The 27,965-nt window shown below is 38.2% G+C and overlaps 1 protein-coding gene across 3 annotated transcripts; it reads left to right on the top strand.

Moving 5' to 3' along the window:
- Positions 1 to 27: 27 nt before the first annotated feature.
- epn2 (epsin 2) lies at positions 28 to 26,980 on the top strand. Of its 3 annotated transcripts, none has more exons than XM_063012923.1 (9): positions 28 to 212; positions 4,437 to 5,281; positions 12,758 to 12,870; positions 16,390 to 16,485; positions 16,823 to 16,946; positions 18,114 to 18,281; positions 18,432 to 18,518; positions 23,886 to 24,086; positions 24,227 to 26,980. In XM_063012923.1, the coding sequence occupies exons 2-9, from the start codon at positions 4,687 to 4,689 to the stop codon at positions 24,583 to 24,585; spliced, it is 1,743 nt and encodes a 580-aa protein (XP_062868993.1). In that variant the 5' UTR covers positions 28 to 212; positions 4,437 to 4,686; the 3' UTR covers positions 24,586 to 26,980. The 3 variants fall into 3 exon arrangements, with proteins under 3 accessions (XP_062868993.1, XP_062868977.1, XP_062868985.1); XM_063012907.1 differs by having other exon boundaries at positions 16,814 to 16,946; XM_063012915.1 differs by lacking the exon at positions 28 to 212 and adding an exon at positions 626 to 694 and having other exon boundaries at positions 16,814 to 16,946.
- The last annotated feature ends 985 nt before the right edge of the window (positions 26,981 to 27,965 follow it).

The following is a 27,965-nucleotide window of genomic DNA, read 5'->3' as shown; positions in this document are numbered from 1 at the left end:
CTGGCTCGGCTCAGCTCGGCTCCACACAACACTGAAACCCGCCCGTCTGCTCGCCACATAAACACTAATACAATCTCAACTAACTTCTACTTTCACAAAGTTTAAGGAAACTTACTCAACAGCTTTTAAGATTCTTTATTTTATTATTACCCGGAATGCATACCGGGTATAATTCCCGGCAGAATACTGAATCAGGCTCGCAGAACAACTCGGTAAGTTCTGTACTGTTTTTCTAGCTGTTTCTGTGTTAAGTGTTCAGACTTCCACTGGTGATATCGCTTCAAAGCACCGAGCACTCCTTCTCACTAGTAAACTACACGCAACAGTTATTTCATTACAGAACCTTACAACAGTTTGTTTTGTTTTAAATGTATTTACAGGTACGAGTCTTACTTATGTGGCAAACAAACAGCATCTTTTAGATGGAACTTTAGATTAGCTTTAGATAGCCACTTTAGCCGCTGCGCCTAGCACAATAGCTAATGCTGGTTTTGGAGCTCCTAGATATGAATATGAAATGTTAAGCTTCTGTTTAAGTAAATGAATTATTTTATTACATAAAAGTGTTTTAATAGAGCAACAATGTAACTTCAACGCAATAGGATTACTATAAGAACTTTTCGATCAGATCGGGTATTCTTGTGTGTTAGCAAGTTAGCCAAGTAGCTAGCTTAAGTGTTTACTAATTCATCAGGTGAGTTTGAGTTTAGTAGTTTCCCCCATATTAGCACACGTAAACTGAATGTTTATTGTGGTTTTATTACTAATTTCACTCTAGTTTGCTAAATCTTAATGACTCAAGTCGTGCCTGCTACTTATACGCTAGTTAACTTAAGTGTGCTAGCCACCCAGTGTAACAAACGTTATGGACACGGTATTCCGGACCAGGGTTAGGCGATACAGCCATCCTTTCTTACGATATATGTTATTTCATATAATATGATTAATATATACCGTGTTACTTTTGTAGCAAGTGTTTCATTGTTGCTTGGAGTTCATTTAAAAACTTCAACACGACTGATCTGGTGTGCATTTTATTGACATCCTTGACAAAAACGTTTGGAGGTCTGTTTGAATTAAATCTTACTTTCCTCCACCATGCTGTCTCTTTTGTCACACACTCAAATTATATAAATAATTTCTGCCCAAAATATTTAGAAAGAGCAGCTCTGGTGTGTTTCATTTCCACATTTCAGCACAGATGTAACGATCAATGGCATAAATGGTGTAGCAAGCCCTTTGAATGATCAGCCAGAACACAGCTGTGACAGTACAAAGAGGTTTGCTTGTGATTGCAATGATCAAATTGACCATATTGCTCATGATTATATCACAGTAAAGTAATCAGTTCACAGTAAGTCTTAGTTCAATGTTTAACAAACCACTTTGGTTTGGCTCACTTATCTAAACTAGCAATACTGAAAAAAAGCATCAAAGAAAACTCTGTTACAAAATGGTTATAGCATAAGGAAATTGTCATATGCATCAGAAATGATGAATTCCCAATAAAATAAAATCTTATTTTGCTTAAACAGTTCAAAGTAATTTGTGCATTACTTTGTTCTCTGGCTATTGTCTTTGATCAAAAATCATTAGTGTTACATCTCTTTATTGTAACAGTAAATCTTTAGTTGAGGAGTGTCACTTAGATTTCTAAGAAATAGTTTGTCATCATGGTTGCATGGTGCCAATTAGAGTATTCATATTATGGACTTTAAGTATTACTGTGTGTTATCCATCTAAGAAATGAGTTTATTAATGTTTTTTTCGCTTGACTCACTTGAGCTATATGTTGATACTAGGTGTGAAAGTGGTTCCCCTAGCCGTTTTATTAATCCCACATCATCTTATATTACATTCAACATGGGGGCATACTGTAAATTTTTTCCCCAAATGTCAGCTGTTTTGGTGTCCTTCCATTATGAAGTTTCTAGTTCATTAACTGACTGGAAAAACAGCATACACTGGATCACACACACACACACCCTGCTCTTGCTTTTACTCCGATACCTTATCTTACTTAATCTGCAGTCTGTTGGTTTGGGTAGCATTCTGCACTTTGTGTTCCAGTTGTCACACCCACTACTAACAGTATTATCAGTTAGGTGTATACCTAATGTAATGTCTTCCTCCGCCTCTTCAGGTTTTCCTACATATGAGGTGTGGTTACAAATATTTTACTCAGACTTTCTTAGCCCCTCCTACTTACTGCTGCTTTGTTCAGATTGTACCCACATTCTAGTGTAGTTCTTTTATATTGCAGCCACAAAGACTTGTTGGCACTTGTCACACATATTTCGGTTGTCAAAGGTGGACTTTACCAGAGCATGTACAGTAGTGCTTATCTGAATTCAAAAGCATTAGCTTTACTGTCTTACCTTGGGGCACATTAAGTGCCCCAAACTGTAACAGGATTATTAAGTTAAAACATTTTAAATGGTTCATTTGGTTAAATAAATTAAAGTGCAACAGTATCATTTGCCCATGTAAAACAGGTGCTAATAAGAGCTTTTAGTGAAAAACAGCCTGGAAAAAGAAACATTCATTGTGAATGTGACAGCATTATAAAGTGACAATTTTAATACAGTCAGACAGGTATACTAATGCTTCCAATCTGGCTGGGATGCTATTCGTATTGTCACTAAGTTATTTTAAGTGTTACCTAAATGACATCTCATATGTTATAATTGTAAAGGTTAGGTACAGATTTGTGTATCGCTTATTCAATCTCTAGTATTAAAAATTTTATATAATAACCAGAATTATTGTACATTTTACATTTGCTACTCATAAATAATTTACAGAAGAGTTAACAATAGAGTTATTAATAACTCCATTAGTGATGTTGCATGTCTCAAATTTCCCATTGGGGATGAATAAAGTTCAGTTTGTCCATCTATTCCAACTTTAACATTTCGACATTCTAACATTAAAGCCTTAGATTGTTAAATATCCTTTCCCTTAACTTTTCCTTAGCACTATGTACTAGTGGAGATCCACACAGTTCTTTTGACTTCATGGCTTGGTTTTTGTCCTGACAAGGCCCTTATAGTTTTTTTGTTATATATGTATGTATGTATATAAAATTAATGCTTGGAAAAAAAACCTTTTCATTTCATCATTATAGTTACGTGTAGATTATTAGGTTAAATGTCAATAATATTCATTTAAAATTCAATACCCAACACAGTGTCATATCTAAATACTTTCTAAATCGATTGTATGTGTATTGTATTTGTTCTGTTGAATAACTATTTTTCTGGGTGATACTAATATGTGTGTACCAGCAAAGTTATTCTTCTCCTAGATCCAGATGGACAATCTATAAAAGCATTTATTTTATTCTGCTGTAATGACATATTGATCTTGTACCCTTCCAGGAAATGGTACACTTATATCTGAGATCAGCTACTGAGAACTTGATTTAACATGTCCTCATTTTGGTTGGTTGGCTAGCTTGTTCTCGCTCGCTGAATTCATTTTGCGTGTTTTTTTGAAACTCCAGCCACTAAGACACCTCGATTTTGGCAAGCGTCAGACCTGTCCTGTTCTTTAGTATGGAAGAGGCCACTATGTATTCTCCACCCTCACACAGACTGCCTGTGTGCTGGCTTCCTGGGCCCCCGGTCAAAGTGAGGGCTGCTGCAGCTTTGTCCCACCACTAATACAGTCGCTCTTCTCTTCCTCCTGTGTGCTTGACCTGCATCTGTGATTAAAGCAGCAGATGTTTCATTAAAGTCGCTCTGTATTCATGTATATGCACACTTGTGGCAGTGGGGGGAAGAATCAATAGTGAGGTTAAGGTGTATGAATGTTAATAACTTTGCTCACTTTTAAATAGTATAAATGTTAATAACTTTGCCCACTTTTAAATAATCTGTGGAAAGTGGCAACTTGCAACTAGCAGAAAATGTGTTCCATAAACTTTAGGAAGATGTTGTTGTGAGATAAAGTGCAGTATGGTGCAATAGGATTTGGGAAATGAGACATTTCCTCACATGCTGACTAGAGTATTATATTACCGTAAGATGTGTAACAGGAACCACGTCAGACACTGAGCCACCCTGCATGTTTTTTTTTTTCTTTAGTTTAGTAGTATAAGCATGTGTGTGGTAATGTTGCTCTACCTGGATATGATCCTAGTACATATTTTGTGTTTAAAAGTTCACATCTGTGACCTATTTCTCTGAATTCGAGGGATTATTTTTACACTGAGGAAATACTGTTGCTTTCAGGAAATGGGCCTGATACACTGAATATGCATTTTTGAAGCAGAGTGCCTACTTCAAGGTTATATGTTAGCCATAAAAATCGAATGTTCTTATTTGTAAAGATTATTTATTTGTAACTTATTAGTATAATCAGTAACCGAATACAATTCACACAAAGTTAAAACAATCTTCAGCCTGTACTTAACTGTGTAATTTGTGTTCCAGGTGATGGAGGAATTTGGCATGCTGACTCCCTGTTCTGTGTGGAAATGGTTTTAACAGGCACTGAGTAATACAGCGAATTGTTGCAGCAGGGAACGCAGATTTGGACTTGTTACAACATTTTTAAAAATCTGGACTTGGCTTTAAGAACCAGCAGAAGAGTGGAAACTACTTGGTTTTAAGAATAATATTAAACATAAACTTTGAAATTAGATTTTTGGATTAAAAAGGATATTAAAGAAAAGACCACACCATGCCGAGCTCAACAATTAGAAGGCAAATGAAAAATGTGGTGAATAACTATTCAGACGCAGAGAAAAAAGTCAGAGAGGCTACCTCTAATGATCCATGGGGCCCCTCCAGCTCGCTGATGTCGGAGATTTCCGACTTAACATATAACGTGGTGGCCTTTTCCGAGATCATGAGCATGATCTGGAAGAGGCTAAACGATCATGGCAAGAACTGGAGGCACGTTTACAAGGCACTGACACTGTTAGACTACCTAATCAAGACGGGCTCAGAACGGGTGGCGATGCAATGCAAGGAGAACATATTTGCCATCCAGACTCTAAAAGACTTCCAGTATATTGATCGGGATGGCAAAGACCAGGGCATCAACGTCAGGGAGAAGTCCAAGCAGCTGGTGGTGCTCCTGAAGGACGATGAGCGGCTGAAAGGCGAGCGATCACAAGCCCTTAAGACCAAGGAGCGTATGGCTCAGGTAGCCACAAGCGTGGGCAGCAACCACCAGCTCGGCTTTGGCCGTGGTTCCAGTCAGCCAAACCTGTCTACCAGCTACTCGGAGGAGTATGGCAGGTCTGAAGGCTCACCAGCATCATATCATGGATGTAAGTTAATCAGCTGTGCACCTGTTCTAATCTTTTTTTTTTAATGTTTTCTATTGAATGAACCAGATTCATACAGCTTTTCGTACATAATGTGTATGTATATTTGCATAAAATCGCAGTTGGAGTTATGTTGGACAGTTCGCTATACTAGTCATTTATGATTTACAGCAAGGATCCCATGCAACTCTTGACATCACACAATAAAATAGAACTTAATGCATAGTGGACTTTAAAGTTGGTCCCTCACAGAAACATGTGGTTTGGTTACTTGGGTTTTACCCTTGCCTATGAGGAGTTCAGCACATTCTCCAGATGTCTGCTTGATTTGAGGGTATTCTAGTTTTATTTTACCTTCCAAACATTCAGTAGATGGATTAGCTGCTTTAAATTGCACCCAGGTGAATAAGTAAATGTGGGAATGCAGTTTGTCCTGGGATGGATGCCTTGTGGTCAATGATTCTGCGTGGTGCCAGTCTCAGCATGGCCTGAGCAGAACTTGATGTCTAGTGCATACTATCTCATTTAAACCATATTTATTTATTGGTGACAAATGTTGAAAAAAATGATTGGTGACTAAGTTAAACTTATTCCAAGCTCTTGTGTAGTGTGTGCATTAATTTTTTTATAGTCGAATCTACATGCCAGCCCAGCGATGAACGATAGCCATTAAGATGAGGGGATGAGGATTTAAATTTATCAGTATATAAATGTTTGCCTTTGGGGAAGAAAAATTGGTTATAATATCTAACTCTCATTTTGTCACATTATATTGCAAAACCATTGTTGCTGCCAACAGGATGCTGTTTTATTTATGAAATGCTGAATAATAAATCAAAAACTGTTAGATTTAGTGATTCATGATCAGAATTTGGCCAAAATTAGGATTTGGACCTTGTTTTTGGGGTTGGGGGTTGCGTTTGTATGTCAAAAATAATGTGAGCCAGGTCTAAACAGAAAGTTTCAGTTAAAAATATTTTAATTATACTGAAAGATGAAATCAAGCTTTACACACAGCAGAGATGTATTTTACAGTCACAAAATACAGGTCCAAGTCAAGTTATGAGGCTGTGTAAAATATCAACTGTATATTTTACAGTAGGTCCTTGCGTTTAAATCCTTCACATTTGCTTTCAATTTTTACTCACAAAAATATGACGATCTCTAATTGCAACATCATTTTGCTTTTGTAAAGTGAAAACGAATGTTTGTTGGTTATATTCTTGTATAACATGCCAGCAAACTAATCAGTAGGTGTGTGAATTCTTTCAACCTGCAGATTATTATTATTTTAGTTCAGTCAACTATGTCAAGATGCTGTGACTCCCCCCTTATACTTGAGCAAGAGCAGGAACCTGGCTCGATTAAATCTAAATGAAATGGAACCCTAGTTAATGTCATTGCTAACACTTGTATTTGTATTATTTCATGTCAACATTGCTGCTGTGTTTGATTGTTAGGATTTTAACGTCATGTTTTACACTTTGGTTACATTCATGACAGGAACGGTAGTTACTCATTACACAAGGTTCATCAGTTCGAAAGGTTCATCAGTTCACACAAGGTTATATCGAACACAGGCATGGACAATTTTGTATCTCCAATTCACCTCACTTGCATGTCTTTTGACTGTGGGAGGAAACCGGAGCATCCGGAGTAAACCCATGCAGACACGGGGTGCTGCTGTGTAAAAGGTCAGTTTGGCCAGATTTGTGTAGGACATGCTTGAGCATTACATACACATGTTGTATGAGTTTAACTCATTTGGAGCTTTCTAATATATATAAGACCAACTTTCAGTTCCATAATTTCATTTAGAATGCCAAAGATCACATAATTTGATAGACATAAAATCATATTTTGCATTAGCAATGCCTCTCTCAAAGGAAAACCAGCAAACAAACTGGATACTCAAGATGTAGTATTCAAGATGGTATGAATACATTTAAAGAATTAGGTGAGTTCAAGGACAAAAAGGTCTGGAAGGCCATTGAGTTTCTCAAAGTTCCTTCTTTGATAGACCAGAAGTCGTCCAGCACCTGGTTCAGCATCTGGCAGCTTTGTCATGCCAAGTTGACCCTCCTACAGTCGAACGAAGCTTAAACAGGAATGGTCTTTTTGGAAGGGAAGCAGCCAAGAAACCAAAAAGGGCAACAGTGATATTGGCTAAGATATGCTAATGCTTAAAAATTTGTAGAGAAGAGGATTATGGACAGACAAATCCAAGTTTGAATTTTTTGGGTTCAGTCGTTAACAATATGTGAGACGTGAGCTTCAGTGCTTGCAGCCTTCAATGAAACATGGTGGAGGGTCTGTACTGGTTTGGGGCTGCATTTCTGCCAGTAGTGTTGGCAGTATTGTTAATAATAGGATCATGAATACTGAAAAGTACAAACAGGTTTTAATTTTTTCTGGAAAGTGCCTGATTGAGTGGTTTTATTTTTCAGCATGATAACGATCCCAAGTACACTGCTAATGCAGTGAAATCATATTTAAAGAGAAAAACAACTAATAAAACACTGTCATTGACTAGCCTCTGCAGAGTCCAGGCCTAAATATTATAGAGGCAGTATGGGATCACCTGGACAGAAAAGGAAATAAAAGATCTAAATTTAAAGAAGAACCCTGTAGAGTGCTGAACCATTATTCATGAGGCACTGGCTCATCATCACCGGATCTAACTTATAAACCAAAACCTCACAGCACTTTGTAAATCAAGAACAGCTGTTTCAGAGTCAAGGTTAAATAATAACATATCAATGAATAACATCTCTGCTGTTAAAGTGTGTGTAGTGTTCATTCCCAAAAGCTAGCCTGTAAACTAACATCTATGTGTTTAGGGGTCATTGATTTAGCTAGCCTGTCTGCTTAGTATATATAGAACAGTTTTAGCCACTGCATACTTTGCATTCTATTTCCCTATGCCTCATGCTGCTTACAGGAAGTCAGAATTCCCGAATTCCCAAAGCTAGTTTTGCTTGCTCTGTGATCCTGTACTAAATGGAGGACAAAGGATGTTTTTCCTCCCCTCCCCCTCCCACACACGAGTAAAGAATTTGATAATTTAACTATAGGGCCGGGTGATAAAACTATGTGCATATCAGATCTATTTATATACTAAATGAAGAATGGTTTTACCAGGTTTAGCAGGCAGTTTTCCTTTAGCATAGTTTTATTTTGCTTTGTGTTGCCAGTTTGGAGAAGCCATGTCAGATTTTTGAAGTGTTTTTGAGAGCTTGTAGTGGGAGTGACAAGGCGTGTTAATTCTCTTGGTGTGGTTTACATAAAAGTGGAGTCTTAAAGAGAAGCACAAGCAGCTGAGTCATTAATAGAGGAGGAAATGCAAAAAAACTGGATTGATAGCAGCTGAAAGTTTTGCATTCCTGTGGATGTTTCCGGGTATTGTTTGTCCAGGATTGTGAATAGGCTTTCTTTTAGGTGACATTCCTATTATTTTATGTGCAGTGCATACATAGAGTGGATTTAGAAAGTATATAGACTCATTGACTTTTTTTTTTGTTGCACACTTTGTGTTGTGGATTTGATTTGGAACAGATTTAATTGGCATTTTTACTCATCAATCTGGGTGAAACCCATTATCAATAATCACCTATAATGTCAAAACATGTTTATTTTAGAGTTTTATCAAAAATAAATATCTTATAGACCCAGGTTGGTATTTAAACTATGTTCAAACAAGTATTTCAAGAGTTCATTAAAAATCAAAAACCAAAATCTCTTATTTACTAATAAACACTTTCAGCTGTGGCACTTTAGATTTATCTGCAGGGTGGGACTGTAACTGGCTAAATGTTTAGAGGTAATAAGCTGAAAAGCAGAGTACAGCTTTGATCAGTCATTCAGTCCTTTATATGTCAGTGGTAGGTTTGTCTGTCTGTCATGGTAGATTTCTCTTTGCTACAATTAATGTGCTTCCAGATTCAAAAAGTTGGATATTAAGCAAAATCAGTGAAAGGAACTTGAGTTCTCTTTCTTGTCCTGTGGTGGTGCAAGTGTGCACAGTTGGCCAATTGATATAATGTGATGAAATTATAGGATGTGACGCTCCATACTCTTGTTGCCTTAATAACCTAACCTTTGCCCCTGTTCTCACAGAAATGGGCCTTTGCTTGGGGTTTTCCTACCAATCTTGAAATCCCTACAGACATGTAACCAGGAAACACTGTCCATCTGTCTCAGCACAGTGTCTTGATTGGTTCTTCTTTACCTCTTTTAGGTAAAAAATTTATCAGGAGTACTAAAGGATAAAGGCTTTATGGATTTGTGCCTCACATCTTATTGATCACTTCAGGTTTACTGTCAGACAGCTCCGAATAATGAGGGAGCCTTAAAAGGTTGGAGCCTAACCACAAATATTTCATAGGCTCTGCGTAAGCCTTAACAGTGCTATGAATAATTCCATAATTTCACTTAACTCTGGGGCAGAATTATTCGAGCGCAGATTTCAGTCAAGGACCAGAGTTTAGTTGCATGTAAAATGTAGGATTTGTAGTTTCTGAATAAGCTTTATTTATATAAAGGATATATGGCTGTTTTGAGATGGTGTTTCTTCACTGTGCAAACATGATTTGTGCTACTGCTTTACTAAAGCTTGTTTTTAATTGTTTGCACGTGGGCAGCTTTATTCTAATAAGTAAACTAGGAATTGGTTTTACTACAAGTGTTTAATCAGCACACATCATAGCCTGAGCTAATTAGTGTGCAGTAGATCTTGTAATTTACCAGCTGGCCATTACACTGTGTACACTGATTTTAAACGAAGTAACTGTCTTTGAACTATAAACAGTCCATTGATTATTACAGTTTACAGAGAAGTAGATTGACCTGGCATTTTTTTTTTATTTAGATTTTTTTTTTTACTTTTGGTTGTTTGGTAGACTTTGGTATGAGTGTCAATAATGTCGGAATGGTTAATGTCATACAATGGAAAATCAAAATAGCACACAAAATTAGCCTCTTAAATCATTAGTGTGATTTGTTATATGACATTAATTAGAAAATGCAAGTACTCAATAATGTGAAAATGCAGTTTACCTCATCAATATTTATTTAAGTTCAATCAGTGTGTATGCTGTCAGACCAGAGAATGTTCTCCTCAACATTGTCTTTCATCTTGCCACTCTGCCATAAAGGCTTAAATTATTGAGTGCTGTAGAGAAGATCAAAACAGGTTCTCCATTTTTTTGCACAGGATTTAAAAGCTTTTAGACTAACCGTTAAACTGGTATTTTTTTTTTACCTCCCTGACCAAGATACTCCTTTCCCATATGCCAAAATTGGCTAGATTCTAGGAATGTTCAACGTTCAAAATTATTAAATCCACTGTGGTCCTGGGAATACTCAAAGCCTTAGATATGGTCTTATATCATTATCCTGACCTGTTGCTTGTCACAGTTTATGGCAGAGATCCACAGAAAGTATCTTGGACTTTGTATCCTGACAGTGTAAATTGTGGACCCTTATGGTCCCAAGTATGACTTTTCAAACTACATCTAATTATTTAAAGCAGGTGGACCCCATTTAAGTTCTAGAACTTATAATAATTGAAACAATTAGCACCTGATCACAATTTGGAGTGCCTTTTAAGTGCCATTTAAAAAAAAAGAAAAAAAAAAAAAGAAATTATAGTTTTTGGTTTTTAATTATTTTTTATGAAAAAAATGAAATGCATCTTCTTAGTTATGAGTGATGATTTGTAGATTGGTAGGTAAAATCAGGCAGTTATGTAAATTCGAAAATAAACCTGAATACAAGCTCTAATGACTTTTTAAATCCACTGCACATTTCTGAGGAAAAGCTCAAGACTAACGTGCTCTAAGTTTTAATCATTTCTCAGTGATAAAGCAGACCCTGTGTAGTATGTATTTATATGCAAACCCCACTTCCTGAAGATTAAATTTAAAAATTAAATTAGTAGTTTTGCTGTATAGAAACATCTGTGATGCCTTTTAACCCTGTGACTTTGTTTCCTTTGTGATTATAATTGACTATAGCAAATGACTGCTTTGTGCACATTTAAATAGTGCTAGTTTGACTTCTCACATTAGACTGAACCACAAGCATTACAATGGGGAGGTCTTTTGTAAGCTTTGTATAGATCTTAGGAATTTCACCCAGAGCAACTTCACTTCCCAAGATAATCTGAACAAACAATTGTCTGTAGATAATAAAAATACAGGGAATAGTGAGCTCTTAAAGGAACCACCAAAAACATGTATGTTGTGAATTAGAATGTGGAATTTGGGCGCCCAAGTGGCGCAGTGGGATATTTCACTAGCACACCAGTGCCGAGATTCTGAACTCCTCTGTTCGAAACTCTGTGTTGCCACCGGTCGGCTGGGCACCATTTAGTGGGCACAATGGGCAGTGCCTGCAGCAGACACGGTTCTGCTAGGGCGGGATGACCAGACTATGTGGGTGGGGTCTTCAAACGCTCTGTAAGGACCCTGATTGGCAGATAGAGAGGCGCCTGTGCAGAGTGTATAGGTGAAAAAGGGTTCCGCAAAGGGCTGCACGCAGGTCGGAGGAGGCGTGAGCATCAATATACCCTCCTCAACTGCATTCAGGGATCCCCCAGCAGCGGAAGACAAATTGACTACGCTAAATTGGGAGAAAAATGGGAGAAAAATGCATAAATAAATAATAAAAAAAGAAGGTGGAATTTGAATTGCAGTAGTTCTGGTATCGACCCTGAGAAAAATGTGGACTGCACTAAAGTCAAACCCAATCCAGAAAACAAAATTGGTTGAAATCTATAGTTATAGTTGTCACATTTCCAGAATTGCCAAAAAGCTTGTTTATTACCATAATGAGCAGCTGAGGTAAAAAGAGCTAAGGAACATATTACTCAATATGAAGTGTGCTGTATGTACATTTTTGACCCAACAAACAGAAAGTTTACAGTGAGTTTTTCTGAAAACATGACTTTTTTTCATTAGTAAAAGAACTGCTGAACATAAAAAAAGGTTACATGTTTATCTATTGGATACATGTCCCTTACAAAAGTGTGCAAACTCTACTTAAGTTGTAGTTGTTTTGTTTCAGATAGTACCTATAGCACAATATTGAGCTGATAATTCCTGTACTTGCTCATCATTTCATGTTTTGCTTACTTTGTGACTTTTAACAGTCTTATTTCCATGCAGTACATTTTATTTTTCATACAAAATGATATAAATCAGTACTGCCCAGCAAGCATTATAGCATTTATAGCATCATTTTCAGTAACTGCCCAAGTATTTCAGGCATCTTGCCATGACTCAAATTCTTTTTACAGTGTGTTTCAAAGTGAGTCAGCAAGGAGAAACAGTTACTAATAATACCATTTTTCACGTCACTGCAGCGTAGATCATGCACCCATTTCATCACGGGTTTACGTGGCCTTTAGAGAGACAGCCCTAATATATGCTGTTTATGATACATGATGCTGATGTTTATGAATCTGTGTGTCTCTTTCAGCCACATCCCCCAACGCGTCATCAGAGCTGGAACAGGCTCGACCGCAGACCAGTGGAGAGGAGGAGTTACAGTTGCAGCTTGCACTGGCCATGAGCAGAGAGGCAGCAGAGCAGGTGTGTTTATAACCAAGGAGAAATACCATGAGACTCGGGGTTAATACAGTTTAATGTGCAAAATAATCCCAACAACAGGGCTGGAACGATCACATTTGTTAATATAGAAATATTACTACTATTAAATATATATCAAATATAGGCCAGATTGTATTATAGAATACAATAATAAAAATATTATAGACAAAATAATTTCATTCTTGCTTCTGATTACTGCCTGAGAAGTTTGGCATGTTGTCTTTGACCCCCTGAGAGTGCTCCTGCCATATCCGAAAACAAGCCAGTAGGTGTATTTGCTGCGCTTAAGTTTATTAGGTGCGTCACTGGAAAAGTTACATTTTTGTTACAAAATCGCATTTTATGGCGCACAGGTGGCATGGCGGGATATTCCGCTAGCACACCAGCGCTGAGATTCTGAACTCCTCGGTTTGAAACTCGGTGTTGCTACTGGTCGGCTGGGCACCATCTAGCGGGCATAATTGACAGTGCCTACAGCAGACACGTCTCTGCTAGGACAGGATGACCGGACTATGTGGGTGGGGTCTTCAAACGCTGTGTAATGCCTAGTTCACACTACACGATTTTTTGCCCTGATTTTCGCTCGGCGACTGGTCGGCGCTAGATTTTCCGTCTCGGGAGCAACTCGGCGTTCGCTCGGCGATCAAAACTCGGCTCTCAATCGCTAAGTGTGAACTACCCAACAACTCGATCCGGATCGAGATATCTAGCATGTCAGATATCTGATTGGGTGTTTCCCGACTGGCAATGAGTGCTATGTCGAACAGCCAATGAGAAAGCAAGATACAGCATGAGAAGAAATGCGGCGGAGGAGTGTAAATGGCTGTACAGGAGCTTAATATAGTTTATATCATAATACACAGGTGTTGCACACAAGTTTTACAGTATTTCTGACCTTATCGTTCTCTACAAAACACCAATGTTGCATTGCAAAAATATTTATTAACCTCCAACTCACTACACAACAACCCAAGCCAAATCCACTAAGATTCATTTATTTTTTATTTTTGTTTTTACGTGCACAAACTTTGATCGCTCGCTACTTGTGCATTTTTGGACGTGGTATCATTAAACCTTTCGTCACATCTTGCGTGTGTTTTCGTAACAAAACGATATTTGTGAGAGCAGAGAAGCTTGCCTGAGATTCCAGTTGGTGATAGATGGTGTAGTGTGAAACCCCCTATCACCGATCAGTCGTGTAGTGTGAAATATACACCGACTGAAAGACTCCCGAGTGCAAAAGATTCAGTCGTGTAGTGTGAACTGTACAGCGACCCGGCAATTCAGAAAGTCGTGTAGTGTGAACTTGGCATAAGGACCCTGATTGGCAGATACAGGTGCCTGTGCAGAATGCATGGGTGAAAAAGGGTTCTGCTAAGGGCTGCACGTGGGTCGGAGGAGGCATGAGCAGCAATCAACTGCAATCAAATTGGGAGAAAATGCATAAATAAAATAGAAAAAAAATGCATTTTATTTTCCAGTTTTTTGTTCCCGGACAAGAAAATCATAGTTCAAACAATGCTCTCAGCTGTTGGAAATAAATCTCAATGACCTTTTTAACTGACACTTGATTTGAACTCAGAGTAAAGCTACAGTGAAAATTCAGACTGATTTGAAACTCGCCTTAGTGTCCATGCACCAGCTAGGTCTTTAAATACATAAAAAAAATTAAACAGTTCCATTCTAATCTGAACAAAGTTGCATTTAAATGATTTATATTATTTAAATCATGCTATTTACGTTAAAATCACAGACACTGTTTTATCAGTAAGTCGAGTTTATTTTATTTAAAAATGATTGGAATGTTTTGCATCGTCTTACTATAAACACGAATGTTCTCGGAAAGATTTTATATTTACACACTGCACCTTTTATGATTAGCATGTTTAGTTAGACTTTGTAACGAACTGTTTGCTACCAGCTACAGTAGAAAATCTACATTTTGAATGTTGAACTGGTTCCGCCCATGTAGTTTGTTCCATGACGTTCATGGCGTCACACTGTTAACAAAGCATAAAGACTTGCTAAGAGACTCAGTGATGCATTCTAAATTTTGCTGGCCTGCTATAAGCTTATTGGTAGGTTATCTGTTAACGGTCTTTTAATGACATTTGACTACCGGCTTAAAGAAATTAGCAAAAATTGCATTCCTACTGTTGAGTTCTATGTAAGATAAATTGAATAAATCAACATTTGCTTTAAAAGTATGGTACTTAAGGAACTTATGAGACATTTGGGTGTTTAGAGACTAATAACATCCTACATTAAAAATATTTTTACAGCATTGTGAAGTCCTTAAACAGTGATCTATTTACTTTATTGCAATATAAATTTCTGTATGTGGGCAGAACTTAAATATTTAATGTAGTGTTGAAAGGTAGAGAACCGTATCTTCCTGTGCAAGTCATTTTTTCTTTTTACAAATAATTACAGACTCGATTGCTGAAATTTTACAGGCCAAGCTAATGTTATTTCCACTGCTAAAACACTGCTGTTCAGTCAGACTGCAAATTCCAGTGGAAGCAATACAACCCCATGATTACCGGGGAATTGAAATCATGATTACACATGCTTGTAGAATGATAGTATTGGCCAGTGGATTGAATGGGAAGTACTATGTTTCCATTAACCCTGAAGGCACAGAGAGGTTTATCTGTAGTTAGTGCTTTAAGAGCAGTGTGCAGGAACTGGGTCTGTGCCTGGACATCTGGCATGAATTTCCACATAAAAATACAAGCCTGGCTCTGCTGGTGGCTTACTCAGAGTAGGGGCTGCTTTGAGCCGGATGTGTGCTGTAGGAAGGTTCTGCAGTCTGTGCTGCATTTTTTTCCAGTGGGACCTCCAGACATTGGCCTTTGGCTGGCATCTCACTTGGCACCTTTACCCTACAATAGATGCACTTTCACTTTTTCTTCTTTCACCACTGCATAATTCATATAAATTCATAATTTATGATGCTTTATAAATGTAATCATAACTAAAAAGCTAGAAGTACTAAACATAATCCACTATACACAGTATTGTACATCAAAATACCTTATTTTTTCAACTTGAGGTATAACAGCTACACCTTCAAACCCTGCATTCTGACTGACATTCCAGTTTATAGATTCATTTATATTCTATAAAAAGTCATGCACGTTTTTAATGTGCATTTTTATGGGTGTGTTTGGTGTGCACTACTGGTCTGCAGCAGTAGATTGGGAGGAAAAGGGAAAAATGCAGAAATAGAATAAACCGTAAGATTTTCTCCAGGATTGCCCACTGTCTGTGTAAGAATGTCTTCTTTCCTTTGTTTCACTATACTGAGGTGCAGATTAAGGTGGGGTCATTGGTTGTGTGTCTATCAGGTTAGGATGTTTTAAATATTGTATAATGAGTACAATAATTCTTATTCAATTCATGTTTAATTTACCTTTTTAAAAACTCATTTACATTTTAAAATCTCTTAAAATAATGGATAAAGGAACTAATATTATTGTCGTGTGTGTGTGTGTTCAGGAGGAGAGGATGCGCCGTGGGGATGACTTACGGCTCCAGATGGCACTGGAAGAGAGCCGTAAAGACACAGTGAAAGGGGGAAAAAAGAAAAAAGAGGTAGATGCAGAGTTCCGGTACTCACTTAGCTATTGATGACTCATCAGTCACTCTTATGGCTGGCTAATGCATTTCCTCTCATCATTGTCAGGATGTATCATATTACCTCAATCTTTTCCACTGTATTTTTTACAGTACATGCTCAGCTAAACATAAGAATGCTTTGGTTTATTCACTCAATTAATGCATTTTTCTCCTTCTGTTTTTTGTGGACTTGCACAATGTCCTGTGAGTATTTGTACTAACACTTAGTTATGTAGTACATAACCCTTTTAAGCTTTTTTCAAACAAAGCTATAAGCTACAAGTTTTGTGTATGTGTTGGTTAGCTTCCACAGTCCTCTCTGATGGATTTGATGGATGCAGTCCCTAAAGGCCATGTTGATCCCTGGGGAACTGGCGGAGGAGCAGCAGCAGCAGCAGCAGCACCAGCGCCTGCCTCAGACCCCTGGAAAAGCTATGGTAAGGCCGGTTTACACAGTGCAGTGACTCTAGCAAGATATGCTAACCAGTCCGTGCTCCCAAATTAACGTTGCCAGGCAGTACAGGTTATAATACAGTAGTTATTAATGAGGGTTAGCAAAATAATTACTACCATTTTGTAAGCCACTGTGTAAGAGGAAACCACAAATAATCCACTGTGGACAAATACAAACTGTCATATACCTAATTTACTTTAAATTAGGTCTTGTGCTAAAGTCCCAAATTTAAGGCGCAGCAGCTGACCTGCTGGGCAATCTCATCAGGACAACAATGAAACCCCCCTTAGTAGTACAAAAGACTGACAGGATGACCTAATAAAAGCTGGGAAACTGGCTGGCATCCTGTAACTTATAGGGATGAAAAAACAGGGTGATGAGGTGTCTCTTTTCCCTATGAGCAGGCGTGCTGCCCTCTGGCTGTAAATAAGCTAATGAGGACGTATACCCGTGTACAAGCTGTTACAGTGGTCAAAGAGTGTGTAGAACCATATCCAAGTCTTGGGGTAATAGAAATGATTACATTTTGGCAATTGACCTAAGCCAGTAAAAGCTACTCCTGACAGCAGAATGATCAAACATGAGGTCTGGATCAAATATTACCCCAAGATTCTTTACCCAGTGCTTTTTAAAAAATGTTGCCAGACTGGTAGTAGTGCATTTTTGTGTGTGAAAAACAAAGAGGCTCAGTATGCAGACTTGCAGGTAGAACATCCATGAGCCCATAAAGAGCTTTTCTTTTCCTGCTATCCTATCTCAGCCATCTTGTCCCTGAACTGTAAGAAAAGTGTTAAACAACAGGGTTTGGATTTGGTCAGCCACCGGAAAGGTCTTTTTAGGCATTTTCAGCTGCAATCATTTACCACACTGTTTAAATAATCTTATTATAATTAATTAATTATGGTTATAATGTAAGTGACAATTAATTGTTACATATAATGTTTTACATCTTAGTAATTTATTACGTTAGTAATTTGAGACCAATCTAGGCTAGTAATAAATGGTGTCTGTTATTAGGAAAAATGTAACCAGCACAAATCCCTGCTCTTGAGAGGTATTATGAGAGGTATTATGAGAGGTATTATGAGAGGTATTATGATAGGAATTAAAACAAGTTATTTTTCCTAATAAAGTCTGTTCATGTATGCAGGTAGTGCTGCAAAACCAGCCGCTCCTGTGGATCCCTGGGGTCTGTCCACACCTGCTGCCACAGCCACTCCTGTGAAGAGTGGTGACCCCTGGGGGTCAGGCCCCACTCCTGCAGTTGCTGATCCTTGGGGCTCGGGACCTGCTGCTCGCCCCAAAGCTGCTAGCCCAGGTGAAGAATCGCACATGTTTCTTTCATCTTAAAATTATCATTCTGACCTGAAGCCAAGTTTTATTTTTGGAGGTGCCAAACCTTTTTTTCATTATTATTCTATCTCACATCTGTTTGCACTGCACTTATAGGTTCTCCTTTTACCAACAGGTACGTTTGATCTCTTCTCGTCATCAAACGGTACCTCTAGGGAAGATCTAGATGACTTCGACAGTCTCCGCTCTTTAGGAATGTCAGGTAGATTGTTCATTTCCTGTATTTGTGTATTTGCTTTGTTCTTCAGGCTGTAATCTTTTTACACTGGCTTTACACTGGCTCGGGCACAATATCCAAATCAGTTTATTTTTAGTTAGAGCTGGCAATGTTCCACTACACAAAACAAAGGTACTGTTAATGATATGAAGTGGGTGGAGCCCATATTGAGTTCAATATGTGTTTGGTCCCTGTCAATGTTTTTGCTTCTACAGAGGAAAAACAACTAAGTTTTTGAATGCCCATCATGGCCAAATGTATTTGGACAGCTGATGATGAGCTTGTTAGATGTTTCAAAATCAATGCGTGTCAATGCGATGTGATGCACCTATGCAGAATTCGATTTACTATAAATACATTGTTTAAGTATACAAGATGTAATCATTATTATTATTAACCTTTATTTAACCAGGGAAGTCACATTGAGATTAAAATCTCTTTTACAAGTGAGCCCTGGCCAAGACAGCAGCAAATCACACAAAAATTACACCATCAACAACATAGGGAGGATATACAGGGGTTGGACAAAATAACTGAAACACCTGGTTTTAGACCACAATAATTTATTAGTATGGTGTAGGGACTCCTTTTGCGGCCAATACAGCGTCAATTCGTCTTGGAAATGACATATGCAAGTCCTGCACAGTGGTCAGAGGGATTTTAAGCCATTCTTCTTGCAGGATAGTGGCCAGGTCACTACGTGATGCTGGTGGAGGAAAACGTTTCCTGACTCGCTTCTCCAAAACACCCCAAAGTGGCTCAATAATATTTAGATCTGGTGACTGTGCAGGCCATGGGAGATGTTCAACTTCACTTTCATGTTCATCAAACCAATCTTTCACCGGTCTTGCTGTGTGTATTGGTGCATTGTCGTCCTGATACACGGCACCGCCATTGGATGCACATGGTCCTCCAGAATGGTTCGGTAGTCCTTGGCAGTGACGCGCCCATCTAGCACAAGTATTGGGCCAAGGGAATGCCATGATATGGCAGCCCAAACCATCACTGATCCACCCCCATGCTTCACTCTGGGCATGCAACAGTCTGGGTGGTACGCTTCTTTGGGGCTTCTCCACACCGTAACTCTCCCGGATGTGGGGAAAACAGTAAAGGTGGACTCATCAGAGAACAATACATGTTTCACATTGTCCACAGCCCAAGATTTGCGCTCCTTGCACCATTGAAACCGACGTTTGGCATTGGCACGAGTGACCAAAGGTTTGGCTATAGCAGCCCGGCCGTGTATATTGACCCTGTGGAGCTCCCGACGGACAGTTCTGGTGGAAACAGGAGAGTTTAGGTGCACATTTAATTCTGCCGTGATTTGGGCAGCCGTGGTTTTATGTTTTTTGGATACAATCCGGGTTAGCACCCGAACATCCCTTTCAGACAGCTTCCTCTTGCGTCCACAGTTAATCCTGTTGGATGTGGTTTGTCCTTCTTGGTGGTATGCTGACATTACCCTGGATACCGTGGCTCTTGATACATCACAAAGACTTGCTGTCTTGGTCACAGATGTGCCAGCAAGACGTGCACCAACAATTTGTCCTCTTTTGAACTCTGGTATGTCACCCATAATGTTGTGTGCATTGCAATATTTTGAGCAAAACTGTGCTCTTACCCTGCTAATTGAACCTTCACACTCTGCTCTTACTGGTGCAATGTGCAATTAATGAAGATTGACCACCAGACTGGTCCAATTTAGCCATGAAACCTACCACACTAAAATGACAGGTGTTTCAGTTATTTTGTCCAACCCCTGTATATACCTGTATACATTTAACAAGAACAAACATATGTATAAAAATTTTTTGACTTTCTTTAAATTCAGTCAAAGAAATAAACTGCTTCAATTTAAAATGTTTCTGTAAATCATTCCAAACAAAAGGTGCACTGTAACTGAATGCTGTCTTTCCAAATTCCGACCAAACTACTGGAACTTCCCATTGTATATAGCTACTTGTTTCAAAGACTTGTTTGATGATAAAAATTTAGACAAGTATGGTGGGAGCTGACCAATAATTGCTTTATACACAAAAATGACAAAATGTACTCTCCGTCGTACTGAAAGTGGAAGCCAACCAGTCATTTCATAGAGTTTGCAGTGATGAGTTGAATAACTCGCACGTGTTATAAACCTTAATGCAGAATGATAAACCGAATCTAGGGAGTTCAATGTTGTCTTTGAGGTATGTCTGTATAAAATATCTCCATAGTCTAGAATTGGTAAAAAAGTAGCTTCAACTAATTTCTTAATTTCAATTTTAGCTTTAACTTTTTTTATCATTAGTTCAACATGCAACTTAAAAGACAGATTATCATCCAACATAAAACCTAAATATTTATAAGATGAAATTAATTCTATTGGTTTACCAGACAGTGTGTATATCTGGAAGGATGATGCATTCTGAAACAAATTTCTTTTTGAAAACAACATGTATTTTGTTTTTTGATCATTAAGAACTAGTCTTAGAGAATTAAGATTATGCTGAACAGTCACAAATGCTTTCTGTAGATTTGAAAGAGCCTCTGCAGGTGATGAGGCTGAACTATAGATAATAGTGTCATCTGCATAAATATGAATATTAGCATTGCACACATTATCGCCAAGGCTGTTGATATAAATGGTAAACAACAGTGGTCCCAAAATAGACCCCTGTGGCACCCCATTTCTAACAACCAGCTTTTCAGAAAAAGCCCCTTCACGAAGTACTCGCTGAGATCTGCTACTTAAGTAATTTCTAAACCAACCAATCACATCGTCAGACAAACCAATACTAGTCAGTTTTGACAATAAGATTTCATGATTGACGGTATCAAAAGCTTTTGATAAATCTATGAATAGCGCAGCACACAATTTTCTGCTATCAAGAGCATGTATTATGTCATTAAGTACTTTAGTAGTAGCTGTTATCGTACTATGGTTTTTCAGGAAGCCAGACTGAAAAATGGACAGAATATTATTACTACATAAATACTGCTTTAGTTGGTCTGCAACCAGGGATTCAAGAATTTTTGCCAATACTGGTAATTTAGAAATTGGGCGATAATGATCTAATTTAGAGGGATCACCCCCTTTCAGCAATGGCAGGACTATAGCAGATTTCCCAGCGTCAGGTACAATATTCTGCTCCAATGATAAATTTAAAATAGAAGTAAGTGGCTCAACAATAATATCAGCTGCAATTTTTAAGAATATTGGCTCAATCTCATCAGACCCTGCAGACTTCCTAACGTTTAACTTTTTAAGGGTTGACAAAACCTCATTTTTCCCAACTGGTCTAAAATGAAATTTAGGCCCGTCCTTTACTCCTGTACATGTTTTATCTGATATGTTCTTATTTGACACACAGTTAAAATTGGACCCAGATGAAATGAAATGCTCATTAAAACAATTCACCATTTCCTTTCTATCAGTAACTTGTTGATTGTTTACAATTAATTGCTGAAGAACAGAGAAGGATGATGGGATGAAAGACAATGACTTTATTGTTTTCCAGAATTTAATAGGATTATTCAGATTTCTTGTTGTTTCATCAAGATAAAATTTTGATTTGGCTTTGCGAACAGATATTGTACATCTGTTTCTCAACAATCGAAAAGCCAACCAATCTACTGCCAAATGAGATTTTCTTGCTTTAACCCAAGCCAAATTTCTTTCATGAATAAGTTCTGACAATTCTTCTGAAAACCAAGGATTGTCCCGTCCCTTCACTCAAACTCCTCATGGGAGCATGCTTGTTCACAATCTCCAGTAAAAGAGTTTGAAAATAAGTCCATGCTATTTCAACATCAGGTATAAGGAATACCTTTTTAAAATCACATAAAAACACATCATGTAAAAAACCCCGAGTATCAAAAACCTTAAAACTTCTCTTCTTAATAATCCGGGGTTTAAATTTTGGCATTTTACTATTCCTGACAGCAGCTACTGCACAGTGATCACTTACATCATTTGGGAATATTCCAACATGAGAAAATGTATGAGGTGCGTTTGTTAAAATAAGATCAATTAAGGAAGATTTACTTGGCGTTTTAAAATTTGGCCTTGTGGAAGCATTTACTATTTGGGTTAAATTTACTGAATCACAATATGCTTTAATATCGTCAGAAGCTGAGGTCATCCAGTTCCAATTTAAATCACCCATTAAGATGATCTCCTTAGAAGACAAATCATCTAAAACAGTTGAAAGGGAAGAGAGAGCCTCTTTATCAGCTGAAGGTGGTCTGTAACACCCAACAAGAGTCAGATGACTATCCTTTCCATATTCTAAGTCGATTGCTAATAATTCAAATTGTTTTGGAATAGACAATGATTTTATAACAGTAGCACTGAGTTCTGACTTTATATAAATTGCTATACCACCTCCCTTACTTTTTCGATCTACACGAAAAACATTATACCCACAGACTGAAATGACACTATCTGTGATTGACTTTTTAAGCCAAGTCTCAGACAAAACCATGATGTCTGCCCTGGATGTCTTGGCCCAGATTTTCACATAATCCAGTTTTGGTATCAAGCTGCGAACATTCATATGCATAAATCCAAGACCAGACCTATTAGAAAAGTCCAGAGGAGTCAGTTGGCAGTTCAACTCTGGTCCAGGGTTTGGGTTAACATTCCCAGCCATCAAAAGCAACAATAATATTAAACCTCGCTTCTTGACAGCTCGATGATGATTTCCAGCAGATTTCTGAGCCAAGTTTGAGCAATCAACAAAATGCTCTTGGATAGTCAATAAGTAAACCAAAGTGGAGTTCATCATGAGTTACATAAGGACCAAATATTTAGTGGTGAATAATGTATATCAGATCTAGCTCCAGAGGAAGGAAAAAATTGGATGAGAATAGAGAATGTGGTCAGAATTCTAAGACATGACACTGTTTAAGAGTACTATTTTGTAGCTAGGCATTAATTTGTGTCCAGCCAGAACCTGGATGACCAATCTTGTGTCTGACCAAGTCAGGCTACATTACATCAAGGTTTATGGTGGGTAAAACATCCAGGCAACCCATTGTGGATGGGGGTCCCTGCTGAGTCTGGTTCTTCTCAAGGTTTCTTCCTTGCCACTGTTGCCCATAGCTTGCTCAACAGAAGTTTTTGGTCTATTGGTCCTGGATTCTGTAAAGTTGTTTTGAGATTATGTCTATTGTAAAAAGCGCTATACAAATAAATTTGACATGACTTGTCATAGAGCATGCCTGTGCCAAAGAAGACGGGGAAATATAGTTGCCAGTGTGAATGTAGCACAAAACCCATGTATTAAGTACACAACTTATGTCATTTTGTTAATGTAACTTTTTCCAAATGACATGGTGAACAATAAAATGAGTCATTTTTCCTCACAGGAGGTGCCAAAGGAAGCTCATCAATGCCCCTACAGACTAGCAAGTCTGTTAGCCCTGACTTGTTTGACATGCAGCCAAGTGCCCCAACCAGAAAAACTCCAGAATCATTCTTGGGTCCTAATGCAGCTCTGGTAAACCTGGACTCACTGATCACTAAACCACCTCAGCCAGCTCCTGTCTGTAATCCCTTCCTTGCTGGAGGTACGGATGATTTTTACTTTCTATTTCTCTATAGTTTGGATAAACAGCACTGGGTGAATTCTGACACTTTAAAATGAAATGTAGTTATTTTCTGTTGAGATTCTCAGCTCACTATGTTTTCGTCTAATATGTTTTCTTAGGAGCAGCCCCACCTCTTGCCCCTGCAGCTCAGGTCAACCCGTTCCAGGTGAACCAACCACAGCCACCTACCCTCAACCAGATGAGAGTCAGCCCCATGATGGGCCTCACAGCTCAAGGCTTTGGTAACCTGGCACCAGTAAGCAATGAGCCCATGCCTCTGTCGTCTCTGCCTCCTACTGGCACAATCAACATGGCACCCGTGGGTGGCATGGCCCCTCTTGCTCCAATGGGTCAAATGATGCCAGCTATGGGGTTGCCAGGCTCTATGTCTATGCCCCAGCCACTAATGAGTGGAGGGCTGCAGCCTACAGGCACCACAGCCCAGGCTGCTGGCACCACCAACCCCTTCCTGTTGTGAGGAACATTAACTGCCTCTTTTATCCCCCTCCTAATGGTATGGACAGCTTAGTCTGTTGTGTTCCCCAGACCAATGTGCTATTTTAAGACTGTTTGGAGTAGCAGTGGTGTTTACAGTTTTTACATTGGCAGAAGATGTGGTCTTCAGCCCAATGGAGGTAGGTACCATAGAGTGAGTGGTATTGGTATTGGTATTTTTCTAAATTCCCTCAGATGGACTGCCAACAGGTGAATACTGTGTCTCTAGGTGTGACTTTGGCAACAATTTTTAGTCTACAGTAGCTTTCTGACAAACAGGCTCACATTTAAGGGGGTCCCGTTTTTGTAATTTCATTTCTGTCTACGTTTTTACTTGTTGGAGGCTTAAAACCGCTTTCTCTCATTAATTTTTCTAATTTGTAGTCTTTTAAAGCTGTATAGTCGCAAAAGCTAACCCTTTTTAATCAAAGCAGCCTATTTGTTCTACGCAGTGCATATACACTATGTGTATTTTACAGTAAGTAAAGGTAGACACAATAGAGGACACTATCAGTTTACATGTCAATAATTGTGATGTTCTAAGCAGGGATTTTGCACATGCTCATCTTTTATTTGTTTTTCGACTGTTGGCTCACTGTTAGTCCTTGATCAAACGTTAAGGACTTGGGTTACATACCAGGAGTAAAAAACCTGCAGCAGTCTGTCTTGGTTGTACTAAATCCGATGCAGTCAGAGCTGAACTTCATACTGAAGTGTAGTGGGTTTTTCACGATGTGTAATGGAGAACTGACTACATAGCAAGATATGGCTCTACTTTTATAAATATATAAATATGGTGTAGCGAGCAAGCACCTGCTGTTACACAATGGTTAAATAAGTGGTTATTAGTTACAGATTCTACTCTTTCCACAGCTAATCATCCCATCTTTATGATGTCTGATAGAGCTATTTATCACTAGTCATTAGTATTTACTGCCTAGTATTTCTGTACAGTGTTTATCAACACTGAGATATTTCTTTTTATTATTACTTTTTGGCTTATGTATGTAGAAATATTTTAATTCTGATTGGAACAAAGGGAATTGGGAGATTTAGAAAAGGTGTTACAAAACTGTTTCATGGTCAGTATAACTAATCCATGCTACCCAGTGCAACCAATTCATATCCGTATAAACAGTGAAATAGTAGCCATTACAGCAAAAACCCTGATGTGCTAAACTAGGTGAGAAATATAAATGTGGGCTTTAATTAGGTCTAAGGAAGATCTATTTGAGAAGGCCAAAGTGTTTTTGTTTGTTTAAAATTTGCATTGGGGCTTTAAGTGTGTCCATTGTGTTCTACTGTACATCAGACTGTCTGTTTTCATTAAAGTATCACCATGTAGCAAGTTAGCAAAGGAAAGTCTAGTGACAGGAGGGATTTTATTTACCTAAAAATACTAGTCTCAGCCCTTTACACATGCAGCCTTATATTTACACACAGCACCCTAATACTTCAGTACATATCAGTGGTTTTTTATCTATAACGTTATACACTAGTCTGCTTTTGACTTAGATATTTTCTATATGTTTTTAATATACTGTCACATTGATGACAAATTGGTAAGTCTAATTATTTAAACTGTAAACTGATGTATGGTTTTTAACTACGGCAATATATATTACCACCCAACACGCGCACACAGTTTTTCCGGCTTTAACTTGCTTGTGACGTGTAAAAGAGGTGCTGTAAGACTTTTATAACCCATTAATTTAGATGTATTTTTTTGCTTTTTAAATATTCTTTTCATGGGTTTGCTTTGAGTCTGATAGACGAACATGCTGTTTTAAATTGCGCTCCTCAGTTGCGACCTCTGCCGGACATGTTGTGGTTGTACTGCCTGAATGCAGATGCGTGTTACAGAGACAGAGTTCAACTCGATGGTTAAAGCAGGTGCCGAATCTGCCCATTCAGACTTTTACATGAAAGTACACCGTTTTGTTTTCACATTCTCTTTGAAAGTATGCAAACTATTTTTTCCATGTATTGCTGTTACTGATTACTCTCAACTCTATGCATTTATTGTGGCGGACTAACCTTGTGAACAGGCAAAACACCTTTACTTTTTCATGTAATTTTGTCTGTATGTCTAACAAACTGTCATTACTGGGAGCAGGCTGCTTGATGAATGTGCTCAACCTGTTGGCATTATAATTGTATAATATAATTTATCATTTGTTCTATTGTAACATATTGTTCTGTACCTTATTTCTGTGTATTGCTTCTGTAGAAAATTCACATAAACAGTGTGACGTTTTAAAGCCCTCTAAACCGCAGCGAGTGTTAATGGACCTGCAGCTGCAACTGTAAAAGAAACAAACTGTATCACTGACATTCGATTACAATCTGTTAACGCTATTAAAACACGTCAAACATTTTGTATGTGAGTTTCCTATGATTTCTATGTTTGTCATGAAATACTCACTATGCCAATATGGTTTTAAAGGATTCAACTTCACATTTTGTAAGTTTTCAGTATCATGTAAACTGCATCAATTATTATTATTATTTTTGCATTTTTCGCAATTTTCCTCCCAATCTAGTTGTATCCAACTACCCGATTTCATTGCACTTCCTCTCTACTGATGCTGATCTCTACTTCTGATTAAGGAGAGCGAGACTGACACATGCCCCTTCCGACACGTGTGCAGTAGCCGACTGCATCTTTTCACCTGCGGATCAGCGTTGTGTACGGAGAGCCACACCCTGATTAACGCATTTTTCCTCGACTCTGTGCCGACTTCATTAATCAGTCAGCAGAGATCATAATTGCATCAGTTATGAGGTCCCTATCCGGCTTCCCACCCTGTATGAGCAGCCAAGCATTGTTCATACAGCTGCCCAGCCCACCGACGTGTTCGAAATGTTAAGGTGGTTAAGGTACTGTACTAGCAATTGAAAGGTTGCTGGTTCAAGCCCCACTACTGCCAGGTTGCCACTGTTGGGCCTTTGAGCAAGGCCCTTAACCCTCAATTGCTTAGACAATATATTGTTACAGTACTGAAAGTCGTTTTGGATAAAAGTGTCTGCTAAATGCTGAGAATGTAAATGTGGTGAATTTCATTAAGTTTTCAAGAAATTCCATATTTTCTCATTTTTTAACGAACAAAGATTTTCTTTTTAACGAACAAGACTTTTCCAAAGCCTTTAAATCAGAGATGGATGCCCTTTTGTTTCAATTGTGTTTTATATGAATCAAAATTAATTGGGTATCTTGAAGCATTTCTTTCCAAACAAAAATATATAGCCTATGCCTACCAACTATGTATGTCCACATTGCTTCAAAATAATCATGCATGTGCTGTTTGTGCATATTCTGCATGTTTTAAAGAGTTGAGAGGAAACCAGACAGAACGATTATTT

Source organism: Trichomycterus rosablanca, chromosome 2 (genome assembly GCF_030014385.1).
Source record: "Trichomycterus rosablanca isolate fTriRos1 chromosome 2, fTriRos1.hap1, whole genome shotgun sequence".
NCBI classification, from domain to species: Eukaryota; Metazoa; Chordata; class Actinopteri; order Siluriformes; family Trichomycteridae; genus Trichomycterus; species Trichomycterus rosablanca.
This window is presented reverse-complemented; position numbering and strand designations above follow the sequence as displayed.